General features: G+C 39.0%; 4 protein-coding genes across 5 annotated transcripts; 1 reads left to right on the top strand and 3 right to left on the bottom strand.

Moving 5' to 3' along the window:
• Nucleotides 1-24: 24 nt before the first annotated feature.
• On the bottom strand, nucleotides 25-1,184 carry LOC104745215 (U11/U12 small nuclear ribonucleoprotein 31 kDa protein). The gene has a single exon (XM_010466408.3). The coding sequence runs from the start codon at nucleotides 1,182-1,184 to the stop codon at nucleotides 393-395; it is 792 nt and encodes a 263-aa protein (XP_010464710.1). The 3' UTR covers nucleotides 25-392.
• On the bottom strand, nucleotides 233-5,030 carry LOC104745216 (protein FLOWERING LOCUS D). Of its 2 annotated transcripts, XM_087488472.1 has the most exons (5): nucleotides 3,034-5,030; nucleotides 2,086-2,844; nucleotides 1,939-1,984; nucleotides 1,665-1,852; nucleotides 233-1,587 (listed from the first exon to the last, which is right to left on the bottom strand). In XM_087488472.1, the coding sequence occupies exons 1-5, from the start codon at nucleotides 4,769-4,771 to the stop codon at nucleotides 1,547-1,549; spliced, it is 2,772 nt and encodes a 923-aa protein (XP_087344598.1). In that variant the 5' UTR covers nucleotides 4,772-5,030; the 3' UTR covers nucleotides 233-1,546. The 2 variants fall into 2 exon arrangements, with proteins under 2 accessions (XP_087344598.1, XP_087344599.1); XM_087488473.1 differs by lacking the exons at nucleotides 233-1,587; nucleotides 1,665-1,852; nucleotides 1,939-1,984 and having other exon boundaries at nucleotides 2,081-2,844; nucleotides 3,034-4,771.
• Nucleotides 4,915-14,409, top strand: LOC104748103 (exocyst complex component SEC8). Its single transcript, XM_087488471.1, has 27 exons — nucleotides 4,915-5,137; nucleotides 5,512-5,635; nucleotides 5,906-6,118; nucleotides 6,417-6,590; nucleotides 6,818-6,922; nucleotides 7,157-7,266; nucleotides 7,415-7,594; nucleotides 7,953-8,097; nucleotides 8,180-8,286; nucleotides 8,638-8,945; nucleotides 9,033-9,193; nucleotides 9,312-9,427; nucleotides 9,777-9,847; nucleotides 9,925-10,055; nucleotides 10,133-10,182; nucleotides 10,335-10,435; nucleotides 10,810-10,922; nucleotides 11,084-11,191; nucleotides 11,764-11,946; nucleotides 12,028-12,113; nucleotides 12,502-12,673; nucleotides 12,772-12,849; nucleotides 13,127-13,228; nucleotides 13,405-13,479; nucleotides 13,557-13,652; nucleotides 13,761-13,810; nucleotides 13,920-14,409. The coding sequence occupies exons 2-27, from the start codon at nucleotides 5,594-5,596 to the stop codon at nucleotides 14,005-14,007; spliced, it is 3,165 nt and encodes a 1,054-aa protein (XP_087344597.1). The 5' UTR covers nucleotides 4,915-5,137; nucleotides 5,512-5,593; the 3' UTR covers nucleotides 14,008-14,409.
• Nucleotides 14,410-14,778: 369 nt separating this feature from the next.
• On the bottom strand, nucleotides 14,779-17,572 carry LOC104748102 (glycerol-3-phosphate dehydrogenase SDP6, mitochondrial). The gene is made up of 6 exons (XM_010469792.2): nucleotides 16,987-17,572; nucleotides 16,332-16,805; nucleotides 15,911-16,242; nucleotides 15,658-15,818; nucleotides 15,318-15,576; nucleotides 14,779-15,243 (listed from the first exon to the last, which is right to left on the bottom strand). The coding sequence occupies exons 1-6, from the start codon at nucleotides 17,354-17,356 to the stop codon at nucleotides 14,944-14,946; spliced, it is 1,896 nt and encodes a 631-aa protein (XP_010468094.2). The 5' UTR covers nucleotides 17,357-17,572; the 3' UTR covers nucleotides 14,779-14,943.
• Nucleotides 17,573-18,804: the final 1,232 nt, after the last annotated feature.

Below are 18,804 nucleotides of genomic sequence, written 5' to 3'. Positions count from 1 at the left end.
ATTAGCGTTGTTACAAAATTCACAAACCTGAAAATGATTTCACTATATATAACTTCAATAAGTTGACAGAGATACAATCCAATGTTCAAGCGTGTACTGTTCAATCAGGAGCTAAAATGCATTGATGAACAACAATGTAATCTCCAAACCAAGAACTCAAAAGAGTTGCACTTTCTAGTGAAAACGTATCTTCTTGGACACTATATCACTTAAAGACAAAAGAAGCAGACTCATCAAACATGATCTCCTATGAAGACAAAACCTCAGATCAACTCAAATCCAGAATCCGAAACACACAGAGGAATCGCATATGCTGCTGAGTTTTTTTTTATATCAAATCTCACTCTAATTCTGTATTCACAAACTGAGAAAATGGATCTTAATAACCCTAACTAATCTTCATCATCACTCTCATCACTAAAGTAACTAACTTTCTTCTCCTTCCTCTTCTTCCTCCTCTCTTCTTCTTCCTCTGCTTCTCTCATTATCAACCTCTCTCCAGCTTCATTATCCACCACCGAAGCCCAATTCTCCTCCTCGAATCCCTCCTCCGCCACAGTCAACGACGACGGCGCCGCAGACCAATCCCTAATTTCCTCACCCACTCCATCCTCCTCCTCCTTCCGCCGCCCTCTTTTCTTAGGCGGCGGTGGTCTCTCCCTTGGACCCAATTGATTCCTAGGGCACTCATACGAAAGATGCCCTTCGTCTCCACACTCGTAACACCTAGACTTATCCTTGTACACTCTCTTCTTAATAAACTCCGACGCGCGTCCATTATCTGCAGCGATCGAAACCGTTAGTTTCCTGCCGTTAAGTATCTTCCCGTCCATGGAACCCGCCGCTTTAGCCGCGTCTTCGCGAGAGACGTAGAGCACGAACGCTACGCCACGTGATCGGCGAGTGTGGCGATCCTTGAGAACAGTGACACGAGCGACCTTGCCGAAGGTGGAGAAGAGAGTGTGGATGTCGGAATTGGTGAGGGAGAAATCGAGATTGGAGACGTAGAGTGTTGATTTCGAAGGAGCTAAGCCGCCAGATCCGCCTCCTGGAGCTGATGATTTGGCGGATGAAGAAGAAGATTGTTTAGGGTTCGAAGGTGATGGTGCTGCGACGGAAGAGTAGCGATAGTAGAAAGTGTCGTCCTCTTCATCGTCGCTATGGTGAACCTTCTTCTTCTTCATTTTTTTTTCACTTTCTTTCGTCTTCAACTATGGCCTAAAAAGCGCATCTTTGAAAAGGTATATATATATGTTTTATTTGATTGAAGGAAAAAAAAAAACACATTTTTTTATATTTCGAATGTAATGAAACAAGGAAAATTTAAATAAAATTAAACAAATTAATTCCCGAGAATATAGACAACAAATTATCTCAGTGAAATTTTTTAATAATTTAAATTTGTTGACATGAACTACAGAGATTTATGAACTAACTTAACTTAACTACAGATGTTCTCATCGGCTTGGTTAGAGAGTGGAGACCCGAACTAGGGATTGTAATTACTAAACAAGGATTCTTCTACAGAAACGGGGGTTTGTTTTATTCATTCCATCTTTTTCATCGTCTCACCATGTAAGGAACCACCTACATGGATGTGAATGAATGATCAGGATATCAAAAGGAACAAGAGGGACTTAAGTTAAGAAGAATGAATGAATTACCTGAACTCGATGCAACTCCTGTGCCTAACAACTTGGGTTCAACTTGTTGCATGCTGTTACCTCCTATCGAGTCTATTATCATAGGTTGTTGCTCAGAGGAGGTTTTGCCATTACCTAAAGTCTCAGATCTTATAGTCTCTGAGACGCCGTTATTACTTTGCTTCAGCGGTACTGGTCCTTTAATCCTCCTGTGCAACAGAAAAAAGTTAATGAAATGGTTTTTTTTTTTTAAATAGTGAGAGAGATTGTATAGCACATAGATCTTGTAGTTTACCTGATCATTTTTCGCTTCAATGCACCTGGTTTCCCTTTTAATATACCTTCTCAACAACAACAACAACAACAACAACAAAAAGTTTCACTAGCTGTTCTATCAGAGAAAAGTTATGGGGTAATCAAATCAGGAACTTTTGGAGCTAACCAGATTTTGAGCCTGAGGATGATGATGATGGTAGCTTACGACCAGTGCGCTCGGCTTTAATAGAAGCAATGACCGAATCAGCTCCAGTACCAAGACCTTTTCTTCCCACTAGTTTCACTCCAAGTGTCTCGCACAGATAGTAAAGTCTCTTTTCATCACCACCTCTGACTTCTCTCAGGTCAAGAGCCTGTTGTCTAGTTAATAGTGTATACACCTGAATCTGTTGCTGCTGGTTGAAATGAGACTGAAGCTGCTGAAACAGTATCTTGTTTGAGTGCTGATCTGCTTTTGGATCTTCGTTTCTCTTACGAGGCTCGCTTAGAGTTACCCTTAAAATCGCAGGGGATTTTGGGTCCGGATTCCTCCTACTAAAGATTATGGAAAAACTCCCAAACTCCAGATCAGGGTCCCTGAATAAATCTGCAAGAAGAATGGCACAGGAATGAGCATTCTTTGATGGGTTCCTATCGATTCTTTTCCTTATGCCTCTGGCCTTTGCAAATCGAGCCATGTTTGCAGCTTCTCGCAGACCAGTAACAAAAGCTCCATGCATGGTTGCAGGGTATCGCCTTGTTGTGGCTTCCCCGGCAAAGAAAAGCCTTCCATCTCCCACACTTTCTGCTAATATATCGTAATCATCGCCTGAAGCTCCCACTGCAACATTAGAGTAAGATCCTAAACTGAATGGATCCCCACCCCATCTGGTGCAGACCGTTTGAAGTGGATCAGGGACAGTTATTCCTTGAGGTTCATATATACCTGAAATTCATCAAAATGGAAATTGTGTCATACGTTAGCATCACCTTCAACAAATCTGGAATACAAATCCTGAACTAACACCTACGTATCGGGTTAAAATGGAAAACATAGAGTAGGTCTCCTGAAGATTGAAAACAGAGGTAAGTATTGAATTTAACCAAATGACAATCAATAGATAGTAACTCTTACCCCTAAGAATCTGAAGAACACGAGTGACTGCGTCGGTGGGTGGCATTGTCTCAAACTTATGAGCAGCTTCTCCCGCAACCAACGCGATCAAGAGAGCACCACCAGCAACAGGGGCGTAGCTATAGAACAGAAAGAATTCACCTCGATAGTTCGGATCCTCAGTAAGATGCCCAAAGGTATCGAGATCTGTGCTCCAAAATACACACGGAAAGAGCATTGCAACTTTATTCAGTAACCCAAAACCTAATCTCTTTATACAATCAAGCTTTCTCTGAGGTAACTCGGGAACAAATTTGATGGATCCGTTCTTAAGGACACCAAGGGGAACTGTACACAGCACCATATCACCTTCATACACTTGATTTCCAGCAATTACCTTTACACCATTTGAACCATATCTGATAGTTTGGACAGTCTTGTCATATAAGATTTGTACATTTTCAGCCAAAGCCTGAACCAGCCTTCCATTTCCTCCAGGCAGAAAGCAGTGGTCTCCACCCATATCATATGGGTCATCTTGATCCCAGAATGCAAGAGAAAGCTTTGATACTAGTCCCGCATTTGCATATTCCAAGTTAGCAAGATGCCAGTTAAACAAACCCATCTCCTCAGTAGCCACATCATTCCCAGAAACCTGCCTGAATGTCTCGAGTGCTGCTCCAAGGGAGACATCCATGGAAACATCACCCATCAACTGCCTAAGTTTACTTGCCTTGTCTAGAAGCTGGTTAAAAGCTACCTCGACCTTAATATCCACATCCGGATCAACCGGTTTACCATCCACTCTATAAAGAGGACACTTATCTCGTACCTTATAAAGAGAACAACCCAGCTGTCTCGCTATAATCCCTAGAGGATTCCCTAATGTTCCAGTCAAAACACTCCCTCCTAAATCCGCTGCAGCACCTAACCTATTAGCTTCCATCTTTTTCGTATAAACCCGTCCACCAGGTCGTTTCCTACCCTCCAAAACCGTGACTTTAAACCCAAACCTCATCAGTTGCCTAGCTGCAGCCAACCCAGACAACCCAGCACCAACTATAACCACATTAGACTTGCTTGGTTGAGCAGGAAGCTTATCTTTAATCGCCTGTGATATCCCAAAATTGATATAACCATGCGTAACCAAATAATTATAAGCCGAATCCAAGAGACTACTACAATGTTTAGGAATCGAATTAAGAAACATCTCCTTAGTAACCCAACTAGATACATTCTCTCGCCATTTCGATATAATATGGTTCCTAATCAAAATGTAGTTCACTTGTTCAATGCCTCCAACGACAGGCACAACACCGAACTCAATCTCTTCCTCTGTAAGCGAATCAGCAGGAAACCCAGCTGTGAGAGCAAGCAAAGCTTCAGTGGTAGCTTCCTTATTGATCGTGATGATCTCATCGCCAATACCAGGATAACTATTCACATCTACGTTTAATCTACCGGAAGAAGAAGTAGCTGAAGATGACACGAAATTACCGTTACCGGGGACGTTAGGGACGGGAAGGGTATGAAAGGAAGACGCTGAACGCTGAGAACGGCCTCTCCTTCGTTTCTTAGGCGCGGAGAAAGAAACCATCTGCTCAAAACTAGGGTTAGAGATTGAGGTGGAGATCGAAGTCGGAAAGGGATTCGAACTTGAATCTACATTGGGGTTCGAGTTCGAATGTGGAGGAAGAGTAGAGGGCTGAGAGTGAGTTACAGAGGGGGCATTTTCTTGGTTATTATCCGGTGGATTCATCGTTCCGTCGCCGTAGAGAGTGATCGGCGAAGAGATGAAGAAGAAAAGGATTGTTTGGTTACTCGGTTAAGTTGATCTCTAATAAGAGCAATTAGGAGTTGTAATACTATGCTTAATTAGTTTTTAATAAACTTCCCACAAATAAAATAATAATTACTAACAAATTAGGGAAAAAAAAAAAACAGAAAAAAAAAGTAGAGAGAAGAAAAGTCTGGAAAATTAGAAGAACTTAGAAACGAGAGAGAAACAAAACAAACGCGTATAGATTTTTCCCTTTTCTTCTTCTTCTTCTTCTTCTCCATTATCTCGAGATTTAGCTTTTTTCTCTTCGTGATCGGGAACGTACTGATCAGATTCGTGTCCCAGGTAAGATTCTCAGCTGAAATCGAATTCGTTTCTTGATTTTTTTCTCTCTAGATCTATCTACTTCCAGAGACGTAGTGTGTGATTTGGAAATTTGTATACCTCTAATCGTCTCTCGTCTTCAGTTTGGAATTTTCATTGTAATTCGAATTATGAGTCTCTGTTTTTTGATAGATTTTTTGCTCAAAGGAGTGATAATTGAATTTTGTTTGTTTACATTGTGTTCTCATGGCTTGAATTTCATGTCCTCCGTTCGGTTCAGTAGCTTCTTTGTTGGTACTCGTGGTTTAACGTTGGACTGTTTTAATTGCGTGGTTTCTATCTAGCTCATGTATGTGTTTAAAACTTGTGTTGGGTTTTGAAACTTTTGATTTCAGTTAAGAGAGAGTTTGTGATTGGAATGTGCTGAGGAACACTCATTTTGGGCTCTAATAAGCCAAGCGGAGTGATTTCGCCAGCATGGGGATTTTCAATGGTTTGCCTGTACCTTCGGATAAAACTGTAAGTTCACTCTTCTCACTCTTCTCACTCCTGCTTGAGTTAATAAATCATAGGTTCGGGCTTTAAGGAAGAATTGTTTGGTTCTTTCATCCCCCTTAGGAATTTAGAGGGACATTGAGTGTGTCGGTTGTTTTTCTAATATATCTCTTCAACTTGGGGTTGGCTAGATAAGTAATCAACTGAAATTATCACCATTCTCGATTTGGTTATGTATTTCGTTTTGAGGGTACATGTGTGTATCTGTGCCTGAGTGGTCATGGTTAATTGCAGTACCTTAGGGAGGAGCTGGCACGAATAGATGAGAGCTGGGCTGCTGCACGATTTGACTCTTTGCCACATGTTGTGCATATCTTGACATCGAAAGACCGTGAAGGTGACATTCATATATTAAAGGAACAAAGCGATGTTGTCGAGGAAGTTGTGGATGAAGTTGTCCAAGCTTATCATGGTGGTTTTAACAAAGCTATTCAAAACTACTCCCAGGTTAACTCTTCCTTCTTATTGGATATTGCTTTCTTTTTCTTCAGAAGCAACAACCTCTGTTACCGTTTATTGACTTCCGTATAGCACGTTTGATATACCAAATATACAAATCTTCCATACCAAAGATGCAAATCTAATATCCATACTAAACTATGGCTGCTTCTACGATTTCTACATGTAGAATTTTCTTTTGGAAGAATACTTCGGCAGTAATTTATCTAGTAAAAGTTCATTTGTAAAAAACCTTGTTTTTGATTATCTCTCTTCTTTTCTCTGTTTTCAATGTTTTTCTCATCAGATCTTGCGATTATTCAGTGAGTCCACTGAAAAAATTGGCGACTTGAAGCACGATTTAGCAGACGCAAAGCAGAGCTTGGGTGCACGCAATAAACAATTACACCAGTTGTGGTATCGTTCTGTTACATTGCGGCACATCATCTCACTTTTGGACCAAATCGAGGGCATTGCTAAGGTTGGTTTGATTAGCTGTAACATTTCGAAGTTGATTTTCTGTGGAATTGGATAGCGCTTGCTATGTATCTGCGCTGCTCTGAAGTTTTATACTTCATTTATGATTTATATGTTTCTGATGATATGTTCCCAATATTTGTACTTACTTGTTCTTTTCACTTTGGGTTACTTAAAAGAAACTGCTTTTCTGATGAAAATGTTGGCCCTGCCTCTTGAAACATGGAACAGGTTCCATCTCGTATTGAGAAGCTCATTGCCGATAAGCAGTTTTACGCTGCTATTCAAGTGTATCTCCAGTCGTCTCTGATGCTTGAGCGTGAGGGGCTTCAAACGGTAATTTACTTATTACTAGTGTTAACAACTGTTGGAAAAGAATTTCATGGTTATATTGTGGGTCTTCCCATTCTTTTTTTTTCAATTTGATCTCTAGGGTTGTTTTGTAATAAATCCATTGAAGGGGATATGGTATCATCAAATCTCTGTTCGGACTTTCGAATTATCTCTGTTCGAGGGATCTACTGTTCATATGGATGTTGTACTCATAGATATTCTTGTTCGTTCACCTAGGTTGGTGCTCTTCAAGATGTCAGATCTGAGCTAACTAAGTTGCGAGGAGCTCTTTTCTTCAAAATTCTAGATGATTTGCATGCACACCTATACAATAGAGGTGAATACAGGTAGGTTTCTTCTTCGCTTCTGTAAACAAAAATTTCAGAAGCTGTGCTGCTTTTTATCCTTGATTCCAGTGGCCTGCGTGCATAACAGTGTGCCTCATCATTTCTGTTAGTGCACAATCTTCTGTTCTTGACCATGTTTATGCTGCAGTTCAGTTGCGTCAAGCATATATGAAAGAGATGATGAAGTACCAACAACAACAGCTGTTGCAGCTAGTCGAATGAGCTCACAACCACTGTCTCGTAGAACACGGACACTGAAAGGTGATACTCAGTTTGGTGTTAGAGGGCTCACAAATGGTTCATATAGAACAGCTTCTAATGATGAAAGGTATGATTTAGCAACTTTTCCCTTCAATTGTTTCTTCATGGGATATTAGGAACCTTTATTCGTGTAGAAATATTATAAAGTTTATTTTGAGTGATCAGTGTTTAACAATTGTCTGTTTAGTTGTGATTCTCCATACTTACGGCTTGATTGTTAATATTGATATTACCATACTTCATCATTTCCTAATCATTATGTGCAGATTCTTCTTGTAAAATTCCTTCATTATAATATTTTTCGATAAAAGAAACTACACTGTAAATTGATTATTGCAGAAGCTGCTTATTTTGTTCTGGAAATACGAAATATACGCTGCTTATTTTGGTATTCCATGACTTCTTTATCACATTGTGTTTTTTAGTTCATCATTTGATGGACATGATGAAGAGGACTCCGTAGAACATGATGAAGCCACCACGGATAGTGTCAGGAATGGCACTGATAGTAAATTGCTTGCTTACCACCTTCCGCCTTGGCTTTCTGATTCCACTCCGGACGAGTTTATAGTATGTGTTCGTGAAGCAGTCATAAAGCATATTTTCTCTCCATTTTTTTGAGTCTCATGACATTGCTTTTCTCCTGTTTCAGGAAGCAGTAAGAAAGAGTGATGATCCACTGCATGTGAAGTATCTACAGACCCTTGTTCAGTGTCTCTGCATGCTTGGCAAAGTTGCAGCTGCTGGTGCTATCATATGGTTGGCTTTCTAATAATTTTCATATTTTTTCTGTAAATGGTTTTAGAAATGCTACTGTTCCTGTTTTACCACTCGATATAGTTATAGAAAATTCACTTCTTGAATGCCTCTTTGTTTTGGATCGCTAGTAGATGGCCTCATTTCGTTAGTTAACTTGTCACCCCAGTCATCACTAGATACTATCTTTATCAGATGTATATGTGTAATATTTGGGACCAGTGAACCTTTATCATTCTTGAATTTAAAGATGAATGGATCCAGCTCTTCATTCAAGTTACTTCATGGCAGATTGTACATTCCGTCTTAGAAATTGTGAACTTTTCTTAGTTATGTTTTTGTGTTCTTTTGCAGCCAAAAACTTCGACCCACAATTCATGAGATCATAATATCCAAGATTAAAGCCCATGTGGTGACTACAAATTTGTCAAAGTCCGCCTGTAGTCAGGGTGATCCGAGTGCAGCTGCCGGATTGCATTTTATCAAAGGACAGTCAGAGGCCTACAGGTTAGCAAAAGAGAAACCTCAAAATGGGATATCAAATTCAGGAACTCACCTGGCTGTGAGCCCTGTTTCGCCTCTTATGGCACCTGGAGGCAAAGCGCAGGCTGCAGCAAAAGAACTTCTTGACTCAATTTTAGATACTATTGTCAAGATATTTGGTGAGAAATTCAACTCTCAAACTCATCTCAATAAATCATTTTCCATAGTCATAAAGCTCAAAATTTATGTAACTGTTGCTTTTATAGAAAATCATGTTGTTATTGGAGAGCTTTTGGAGTTGAAGGCTTCGCAACATGACATTAACACACCAAAGTCATTGCCTACTGATGTGAATTGGAACACCGAGTCTGAAGCATCCCAAGCTACTGGAGGCTATACTATCAGTTTTCCCTTGACAATCCTACAGGTCCGCTTATTATATTCGATATTACTATTTTGCCGTGAAGCTAAATGTTTATGAAACTACGTTGAACTACTGGGTTCCTATACTTAAGCTTGTTGAAATTCTATTGTGTTGATGAAAGAGTGAATGCCAACAACTCATATGTGAGATTCTACGAGCAACTCCAGAAGCTGCTTCAGCAGATACTGCTGCACAAACTGCTAAGCTTGCAAAGAAGGCTCCAAAGAAAGACAAAAGGCAAGTGACCCACTAGCATTGGTAGTTCATACATTTACCCAGATGGTTTTCTCATTATCATGTAGACGTATAAGATTTTGTTCTGAAAGGCTTGGTTTCCATGAACAAGCTTGTTTGTGTTGGGCTGTGAATCTCCTGGTGTGGTCATTCGATAATGTAGGGAGGATGTTAGAGTTGAGATATATGCATGTCAATATAGGAAATAGTTCAAACGTTGTTTAACATACAAAACATGTCGCATTCTCTGTCCGCTTCATAGTGCTTTGCAAGGGTATTTGTAATATATGCATGTGAAGCTCTGCAGTTTAGTTAGTAGTATTTATGCTTGTTTGATAATGTTGGTCTGCAGGGATGCACCTGAAGATGGGCTAACATTTACCTTTCGGTTTACAGATGCAACTGTATCGATTTCTAATCAGGGTAATAATCAATCATCCTGACTTTTCTTTAGTTAGAACACCTTTGGTGGACTTAATGACGTTATCTGCTGATGGCAGGAGCTGATCTCATTCGTCAAGGTTGGGGAAAGAGGGCTCCAAATGCATCACTGGAAGGTTACGGATCTGCAGCTGTTTTGCCTGAACAAGGAATATATCTAGCTGCATCTATTTACCGGCCTGTCCTTCAGGTTTAGATTCTGGTTGATCTAACCATTCTCATTCAATGTCAAAATTCTAGTAGACTAATGATCTATGTGGCTTGCAGTTTACAGATAAAATCACCTCAATGTTGCCCAAAAAGCATTCCCAGCTTGTGTAAGTTCAAAATTTCCACTTGCCTTTGAAGGCTGTCATCCTGGCTCAGCTAAACACCTTGCTCACTGTCCAAAATGAATGTTAAATTATTGTTTTCTCAAGTTGTTAGACATCGCCAGTATTTTCACCACAATTTTCAATACTTGATGCAGTAATGATGGATTGCTTACATTCACTGAGAACTTTGTGAAGGACCACCTGTTACCGAAAATGTTTGTGGACTACAGGAAAGGCGTACAACAAGCTATATCAAGTAACCCCCATAATCATAGAGTTTTTTGTTGCTATTTTAGGGTAATTATTTTCTAAAGTATACACAGAATTGCATCTTGAAAGGTGAGCTGTTAGTTAGGGCCCTAAAGACTTAGAGATTTGACATCATAAGGTGGTCATTGAAGCATTTGCTCGTAAAACTAACTGAATTGGTCTGCCAATGTGGCATCTTTATGTAAAGTTAAAGCATCTTTGAGATTTGTTGCAGATATCTTCGAAGATTCCTTGGCATGAAATATACTATAGAAATATTTTCATTTCACTAATTTATAAAACAAAGTACAAGTAATGTCGGTGTGTAATTCTGCATAAATTCAAGGTTAAAAACCCATGGTTCTCAAAATCATTTTGCAGGCGCTGCCGCATTTCGTCCCCGTGCACATACAAGTACTACTTACACCCCGACCGTAGAAAAAGGCCGACCTATCTTACAAGGTCTTTTGGCAATAGATCTCCTTGCAAAAGAGGCAAGTCGTCTATGCATTTAAAACTGCAAGCTACTTTTCATATGTTTGATCTTCCAAAAATAATGGATCAGTGTAGTGGTCACTTCCAATTCATCATTTTGTGTTTCCAAGTTTCAAGATATATCTGTTCTGATGAAACTACTTGCTCTTCAAATTTATAGGTTCTTGGCTGGGCTCAAGCCATGCCTAAATTTGCTACTGACCTTGTGAAGTATGTTCAGACATTTCTTGAGAGGACATTTGAAAGATGTCGAACATCATACATAGAGGTATGGATCTTCCTCCTTTCTTCTTCCTCCTTTCTTATTCGTTGTCCTCTTCATTTGACTCTTCTAATCTATGTTATATGTGTGGCATCTGGTTTGGGGGTTTGCGTGATATAGTCCAAAATCTTACACTAAAAAGTAGTTTTGCCAGCGTAATGTGATTTTAAAAATTTAACTGGAGGTGGATAAATTAGATGATATGACTGTGGTTTTATAGTCTACAAAGATTAAGGTGTTGCTTAAGATGAATGAAAAAAGTGAACATCGTGAAACCAGCTAGTGTTCAGTTTGAAAACTGAGTAGCTACGCTGCTTTAGGCTTTTGTCATCGTCTTGTATAGCCTACGGTGCTAGTGTAAGTTATTTTACCAGCGTGTGAGAATGTAGCAGAACTTGGCATTAAATGCTTAGACGCAATAATCCTGAGAATTATGATTCAAACAGAGATAAAATTTGCATTTTCTTACACTATTTCTTACCCATTTAATGCCTCTTTAGTTTCCCTAAATGTAAAGTATTGCATTTCTTCTTTTGTACACACTTTTCTGACCATAGGTTTCATTGTTAATATTTCAGGCTGTTCTAGAGAAGCTCAGTTACATGCTCATTGGGAGGCATGATATTGAGAAACTGATGCGGCTTGATGCGGCGAGTGCTTGTTTGCCATCTCCGCTTGGTCATGCTGGTTCTCACTCTGAGGCTGTATCCACTGACGTAGAACTCAGTGACCTATTTTTGAGCTTGCGACCTATCAAGCAGGTAAAGATATTTGCTGTCTGAAACTTATTCTAATAAAAAAAGTCATTCGGTGAAGATAAAAACTATTTGTGTTTCTTACAGGATAATCTTATTCGTGATGACAACAAACTGATTTTGTTAGCCTCTCTTAGTGACTCGCTTGAATTCGTGGCAGACTCTATTGAGAGGTGAGTTCATTGGATCAGATTTTTTATGCATGTCCTGTTCCTCATCTCTTAGTACATCTTAAATATTATAAGGACACAAGGAAAAGTGGGAAGTTCGATGATGTTATAAAAGCGAAGAAAAAAAGGACATGCATAGTAGAAAATCGGATTGCTAAGAGACTAAACTAGACTGATCACTATCTTTTCCAGCTCAATCTTGAAAAACTTAGAAACCTTTTGGTTAAGTGGAGAAGAAAAGCTTGCATAGTTTGATGAGTCTTCCATGAATTTTGTTTTTCCCTTTTCTGTTGTGCTCCTTAATCATGTCGAGCAAGATAATCATTTCTTCCTTCCCTAACAGCTAACGGATGCAAAGTCTTTCTGATGTTTTGATTTTCAAAATATTTAGGCTTGGACAAGCAGTTCCTCGTGCGGCAAGTCAAGCTGAAGATAATAGCAGAAATCAAGCAACTTCTCCTAGGAATCTGGCATCATTTGCTGATGAGTACAGAAAACTTGCGACTGATTGCCTAAAGGTTCTTCGTGTTGAGATGCAATTGGAAACAGTCTTTCATCTCCAGGTATGTGATTGATGTTCCGTTTGTAAAGAAAGTGGCATGACTATGAGAATTCAATCTGTGACCTGTAAAACTTACGAAATACTATGGTGTAAAAAAAGGAAATGACGAATAGGGAATACCTGGAGGATGAGGATGCTGAAGAGCCAGACGACTTTGTCATATCTCTTACTTCACAGGTTAGTTATATGATTATATCTAATGTACTTTAGAAAACAATATTCCAGGAATGCACTTTAGTAAGCATTGTTTAGTTTCATAGCCATCAAAGATTCATATCAGTACTCTAATCTAGTTAGCCAGATGATGAAGTCATCTTAATTTATTGCTGTGACTTACGTGAATTACACCCTTGTTTAGTGTCCAGTCTAATTTTGAACTGGTTTTGCGAGATGAAAATGGTTTGAAACCAATATTTCTACACCAAGTTTCTTACGCTTCCTCTTTTTATTACAGATAACGCGTAGGGACGAGGGAATGGCGCCTTTCATCTCTGGTGAGAAGAGGAATTATGTTTTTGGTGGCATATGTGGAGTTGCAGCAAATGCGTCCATTAAGGTACACCTTTTCTTTTCTTTTCTTTTTTATCTTGTAAATCTATTTTTATTTATGGTAATGGGATTTATTTGATATACGGTACTTCGAATTCATATTTGAATATACCATACTATAATTCGATCTCCAATATGTTATCACAATCTTCTAAACCGTGACCTTATTACGAAATTTTCTAGGCTTTGGCTGACATGAGGTCAATCAACCTTTTCGGGGTTCAACAAATATGTCGGAACACTATTGCATTGGAACAGGTAAAGATCAGCCCACTCACTATTTTTAATAATGTCTAACAGCATTCACTATCTTAATTTCTGTGTACTTTATGCAGGCCATGGCAGCTATTCCATATATCGATGGTGAAACTGTACAACAGAACCTAGATCGTGTCCGTACTTACTTTGAACTACTAAACATGCCATTCGAAGTAAGCAAAAAAGAAGATTGTTACTCTCTTGGTTTCTCCTTTGTGGTTGTCAGCATTATTATATGCCTTGAAAACCAAATACTCAAATGTCTACATAATCTTCTGCAGGCGTTGCTCGCATTCATAGCAGAACACGACCAAATGTTTACACCCACAGAGTCTGCTTCTCAACTATATAATTTCCTTTAGCCTGAATTCATCGAAATAAACACAAAGAATGAGGCTAATATAGTTTTTTGACTACATATCACATTCTTTGGCTTGCAGGTATTCCAATCTTCTGAAGGTCAATGTTCCTGGAAGAGATACTCCTCAAGATGCTCAATCCCGCCTTTTGGAAATTCTTTCTCACTAATGTCAACTCTTCGAGCCATTCACCGATTACCGTGAATAAACAGAAGCTTCTCCAGCAGCCAATTAGTTTCATGGTTTCTCATAAGCTGCAGAAAAAAAAAAATCATAATGGTGAAATCCTGAAGGAGAAGCAGGAAACAGAAAATGTATATCATCTTTAGTGCTTTTACTGCCATAAGAGTATGGTTTCGTGAGTATCTCAATTTTTCAATTTTTTTTTTTCAATTTTGAAAAACTCTTGTCTAGTTTCGTGAGTATCTGTCTAATACGGAACCAAGACCTTTCTTTGAGAGTTTGTTTTGTTTAAATTCTTTGGTAGGGATTTTCCGATTGTATAAAACTTCCCAAGAGTGAGTTCATATTCCTTCCAAATGAAAACAAAAATAGATAGAAAGCCACAAAATATTGTGCTATTCATCTTTTTTTTTTTTCAGAATTACAAAGCACAAGGCGAAATCTGGGATTCTCTCTTTTGGGCTTTTGGTTTGCCAAACATTACTCTCAAATTTAAACAAACATGACTGTAAATTACTATTCACTTTACACTGTTGTTCTGACTGTTCTTGTGAAGATTGAATTTAAAAATTGTGTACTTCAGTTTAGAATCTGAAATCTCGGACTCCACCGGACTTATGGATAGCTCCCTACAATGATGTTGAGCTTCTAGCCCATTGCCCATTGCCCATCAAAGCTTAGGTAACAAGAAAGTACATAATATAACATCCGTCTTAGGTCTTCTTATACCAAAAAACAAGAAAAACACAATTGTATATTCCGAGAAACGTGAGTAGCCGCCGTATTATTCCATTTGTATAGTATTATTATCATTCGTTCTCGCTAGTCGCTACCCAAAAAATCCAACAAATTGGAAAATAGTAAATAATCAATTCAATAAAGTAGTAGTAGTATAGTGTAGTGTAATTTCTGAGAGGCCGCTTTAGTTGTGTTTGCCATCGTTAAACTGTGCGTTTTGGGAAGACTTGAAAGTTTCAAGAAACTCTTTAGCCTTTTGCAATTCCTGCTTCTGCCTCGACTTGTCCCACTTGTGTTCACTTGCTAGAATCTCCACCACACGCTGCAACGCCCGCGCCGCTGCGTCTGTGTCCAAGAACGCGATTCTACATCTCCTTGCTATGAAATCAACCGCTGATTCACAGTACTCGTGCCTTGCACAGTAAGCAACTTCTGCTTCCAAAAACGGATGCCCGTGCGCCAACCGTTTCCCCAAACCCTCCTCCTGCAATCCGAAACCCGAAATGTTATCTATGAAAGACATGAAGAAGGATGATTTTTATTAATATAGAACCGAACCTGAGCTATGGTGGCAACTCGGTCAGCCATTGAACCATAGGCATGAGACAAATGCTTTGCAGCAGCTGTGTCCATTGCTCCAGGAACCACTTTACCACCGTAGGTTTTCTTCATTCGCACGTATTGCTGTGCAAGAGTTGTGAAGGAAGATGGTTCCCATCCATAAGAACCCAGGAGCTGTAGTTTCTGCGTTACACATTCATTGGTTGGACTTAGCTTTCCCGATTTGATTGCTGCATCAACTGCATCTTCCGCCATGCTGAAAACAAATTACCGATGAGCAATAATAATAACGCAACTTTAACAACATTCTGCCTATTGATTTTTATAATGCCCTCACCTTCGGTAAGTTGTCCATTTTCCACCCGTGATTGTAACCAGACCAGGAGATTCCTCAAAGACAACATGGTCTCTGGAGATGCTCTCTGTGCTCTTGGCCGTTGGATCCATGGCCAATGGACGGATACCACTCCAAGCCGAAAGAACATCAGTACGTCGTACCTATTGAAAATTTATGATGGCTTATATCATCAACTGAACTGTTTAAGAGAGATATGGTCAAGAATCAAACTATTCATTGAAACTAGACATGCCTTAATGTTAAGATAGTCGCTGATTGCATCCAGTATAAATTGAATCTCATCTTCATGAGGTTCTGGAAGTGCAGTGATTGACGTGTTAGAGTCAGTGGTACCTGCTACTGTTCTTCCCAACCACGGTAACATAAACACAACACGACCATCCTTAGTTTTAGGGACTATCAAGCCCATCCCTTCTGGAGAATAGTAATCAGGCAGCACAATGTGTACACCGCTGCTTGGACATATCATTGGTTTTGTATCTTCATCAACCATTTTCCTAATGGAATCACAGAACGGTCCAGCCGCATTGACAACTACTTTTGCATAGCTGTCAAATTCTTGTCCTGCAAAAAATATAGCATCTCATCAAGAACTTACAAATTATGGCAGAGCAGAGGTAATAGTGAATTCACGAAATTGCTAGTAACCGTACCCGTGAGATTGTTACGAACTCGGGCACCAATGATTCTCTTAGTAGCATCATCTGTAATAAGCGAGACAACCTCGGCATGGTTGAGAACTGCCGCACCAGCTAACGCGGCAGTACATGCCAAACCCACATTCAGACGTGAATCATTCATTTGCCCATCGTAATACACAACAGTTCCCCTTAAATTCTTATCTTTCCCTTTCCTTGCAAGAGTAGGGAAGAGCTCAATAGACTCTTGTGCAGAGTAATATCTCGATAAATGCAATAAGCGTGGTCCTGCGACCAAGTCATACATTTTCAATCCCATCCAGAAGTAGATAACTTCGAACCAGTCAAAACAAGGTGTCATACAGGGCAGAGCATGACAGAGATGTGGCGCATTCTCAATGAGCTGCTTACGCTCTTCAAGCGCGTGAAATACAAGCTTCAGCTGTCCATAATCAAGATTGAAAACAGCTTTCTCCAAGTAACGAACACCTAATCAAGAAAAATTTAAACGAACACTGAATCAAACGGTTGCATTAAGTATATTAATGGACTAATCTTAACGCATACTCAATATACCAAAACAAGTGTCCGATTTAAGAAGGCTTCTTATCCGAATTCATTCAAAAAGGTACGATTTTTAATTCAAAAAGGTACGATTTTTTTTAATTACCTCCATGAATCAGCTTAGTTGATCGGGAAGAAGTACCGGAGGAGAAATCCTCGCGCTCTACAAGACCAACACGGAGACCACGTGTAGCAGCGTCGAGAGCGACACCAGAACCGGTGGCTCCACCGCCAATGACGAGAACATCGAGCGGATTAGAAGCGTTGGCTGCAATCAGAGCAGACTCTTGAGCAGATCGAGACGGTACGGTAGCGGCGGGATCACCAATCATACGCCGCAAAGAATCTAGAACCGGACCACCGCCTCTGTCGCTGGAGACAACCGATGGAGAAAGGTAGACAGCGGCGCCACCGGAAGCAGCAGCAGCAATTACGGCTGCTCCGGCGGCTAAACGGCGAAAAGAAGCGACAGACATGGGAATATGTGGAGAGATCAAAGAGTATGGGTGAAGAAGAGGATTGCGTTGGGAAGCGAAGCGATCATGGGAAGAAGAAGATGAAGAAGAAGAAGGAGGAAGATGAAGAAAATGATTACGAATGATATATGGATTTATCAAAGATTGGAAACTGAATCTACTGTAATGGAAACTAATTTGTTAAATTACGGTTTCACCCTTGTTAACTTACCATACATAGAGGGTGAGTGGAATGGGGATGTTTTGGTCATTTTATATCAAAGTTTCCGAGTTCCGAGGAGTGTTTTGAGTGGCCTGCAAGAGTTTTCTTTTCTTTTTTTTTTTTAATTAGGCTTTTCAGTTATTTCATTGGCTGTTAAAACTGTTTTTTTATTAATTTGTCTGAGTGAGAGTAAATGTTTTAATGATCTTAAATTTTAAAATTTGACAATAGTCATCAGTGTATTTTAGAAGGATAAAAATTCATAAGAATTAAAAAAAAAGATGTAATTTAGTTTGGAATAATTCAACCAGTAAAAAAATAATATGGTACTACTAATTACTAAAAAATTTTAAAATTGACAATAGTCATCGGTGTATTTTAGAAGGATTAAAAAAATTCATGAGATTATTAAAATCTATGTAGATGTATAATTTAATTTTGGAATAATTCAACCAGTTAAAAAAAATGTATGGTACTAAATTACTAAAAAATGTAACCACGGAGCGTAATAATTAACAATGGAATCCATATCGAATAATGTGGGCTTCTTATGAGCCTAGTTTATTAAGCCCAGAGGGGAGGGGACCAGATGCGGATAAAATATTACAGGGGATAGTTATTTTTCCAGTCAGAAAATGTAATCTTGAACTAGTAAATGACATCATTAATTTTGTCCATCCTAATTGGAGTAAACGTTTTTGATGATGATTAGTTTATTTATAAGAGATTCTTTATTAGTTAATCATCATCTGAGGCCTGAGGGGATTCTCATATTTTGTATTTGTCTATCTGTCAGATTAATAATAAAAGCAGTGTTCAAGAAAGCGCTAGGCGGTATGTGGGCGGTGATCCAGCGCCTAGCGCCTAGAACGCCTAGTCGGAATTTTAGGCGTTTTAAGGCGGTTTAGGCGTTTACAATACGAATATTATATATATAATATTATATATAAAATTATGTAAAAATATATGTTAGAAGAAATAAATAATAATAAATCATAAACTAAAATTAGTAAAAATATATTTATTTAATTTAGATTAATAACATATTAACATTTATATGAATATAAACTTAAAATTTTAAATATATGTAATTAAAAATAAAAAATATACAATAAAATAATATTATGTGATTTTAGGCGGTCTAAGCGGTCGTGTAGGCGTCTGCTGAGCGCCTAGCGCCTAGACGGCGCCTAGGCGACCGCCTAGACCGCTTTCTTGAACACTGAATAAAAGAGAGATTATACGG

This window comes from Camelina sativa, chromosome 15 (assembly GCF_030686135.1).
Source record: "Camelina sativa cultivar CO46 ecotype springtype chromosome 15, ASM3068613v1".
Classification (NCBI taxonomy): Eukaryota; Viridiplantae; Streptophyta; class Magnoliopsida; order Brassicales; family Brassicaceae; genus Camelina; species Camelina sativa.
Note: the sequence above shows the minus strand (reverse complement) of the source record. Positions and strands in the feature narration are given on the sequence as shown.

Coding starts and splice junctions, on each gene's coding strand:
- LOC104748103 (XM_087488471.1), top strand. CDS start 5,594: ATGGGGATTTTCAATGGTTTGCCTGTACCTTCGGATAAAACT. Junction 10,436..10,809: donor CGTACAACAAGCTATATCAA/GTAACCCCCATA, acceptor ATCATTTTGCAG/GCGCTGCCGCATTTCGTCCC. Junction 13,653..13,760: donor TACTAAACATGCCATTCGAA/GTAAGCAAAAAA, acceptor AATCTTCTGCAG/GCGTTGCTCGCATTCATAGC.
- LOC104748102 (XM_010469792.2), bottom strand. CDS start 17,356: ATGTCTGTCGCTTCTTTTCGCCGTTTAGCCGCCGGAGCAGCCGTAATT. Junction 15,819..15,910: donor GCGACTATCTTAACATTAAG/GCATGTCTAGTT, acceptor AATTTTCAATAG/GTACGACGTACTGATGTTCT. Junction 15,577..15,657: donor AAATGGACAACTTACCGAAG/GTGAGGGCATTA, acceptor ATTTGTTTTCAG/CATGGCGGAAGATGCAGTTG.
- LOC104745215 (XM_010466408.3), bottom strand. CDS start 1,184: ATGAAGAAGAAGAAGGTTCACCATAGCGACGATGAAGAGGACGACACT.
- LOC104745216 (XM_087488472.1), bottom strand. CDS start 4,771: ATGAATCCACCGGATAATAACCAAGAAAATGCCCCCTCTGTAACTCAC. Junction 1,853..1,938: donor TTGAAGCGAAAAATGATCAG/GTAAACTACAAG, acceptor TCTGTTGCACAG/GAGGATTAAAGGACCAGTAC. Junction 1,588..1,664: donor AGGAGTTGCATCGAGTTCAG/GTAATTCATTCA, acceptor ACATCCATGTAG/GTGGTTCCTTACATGGTGAG.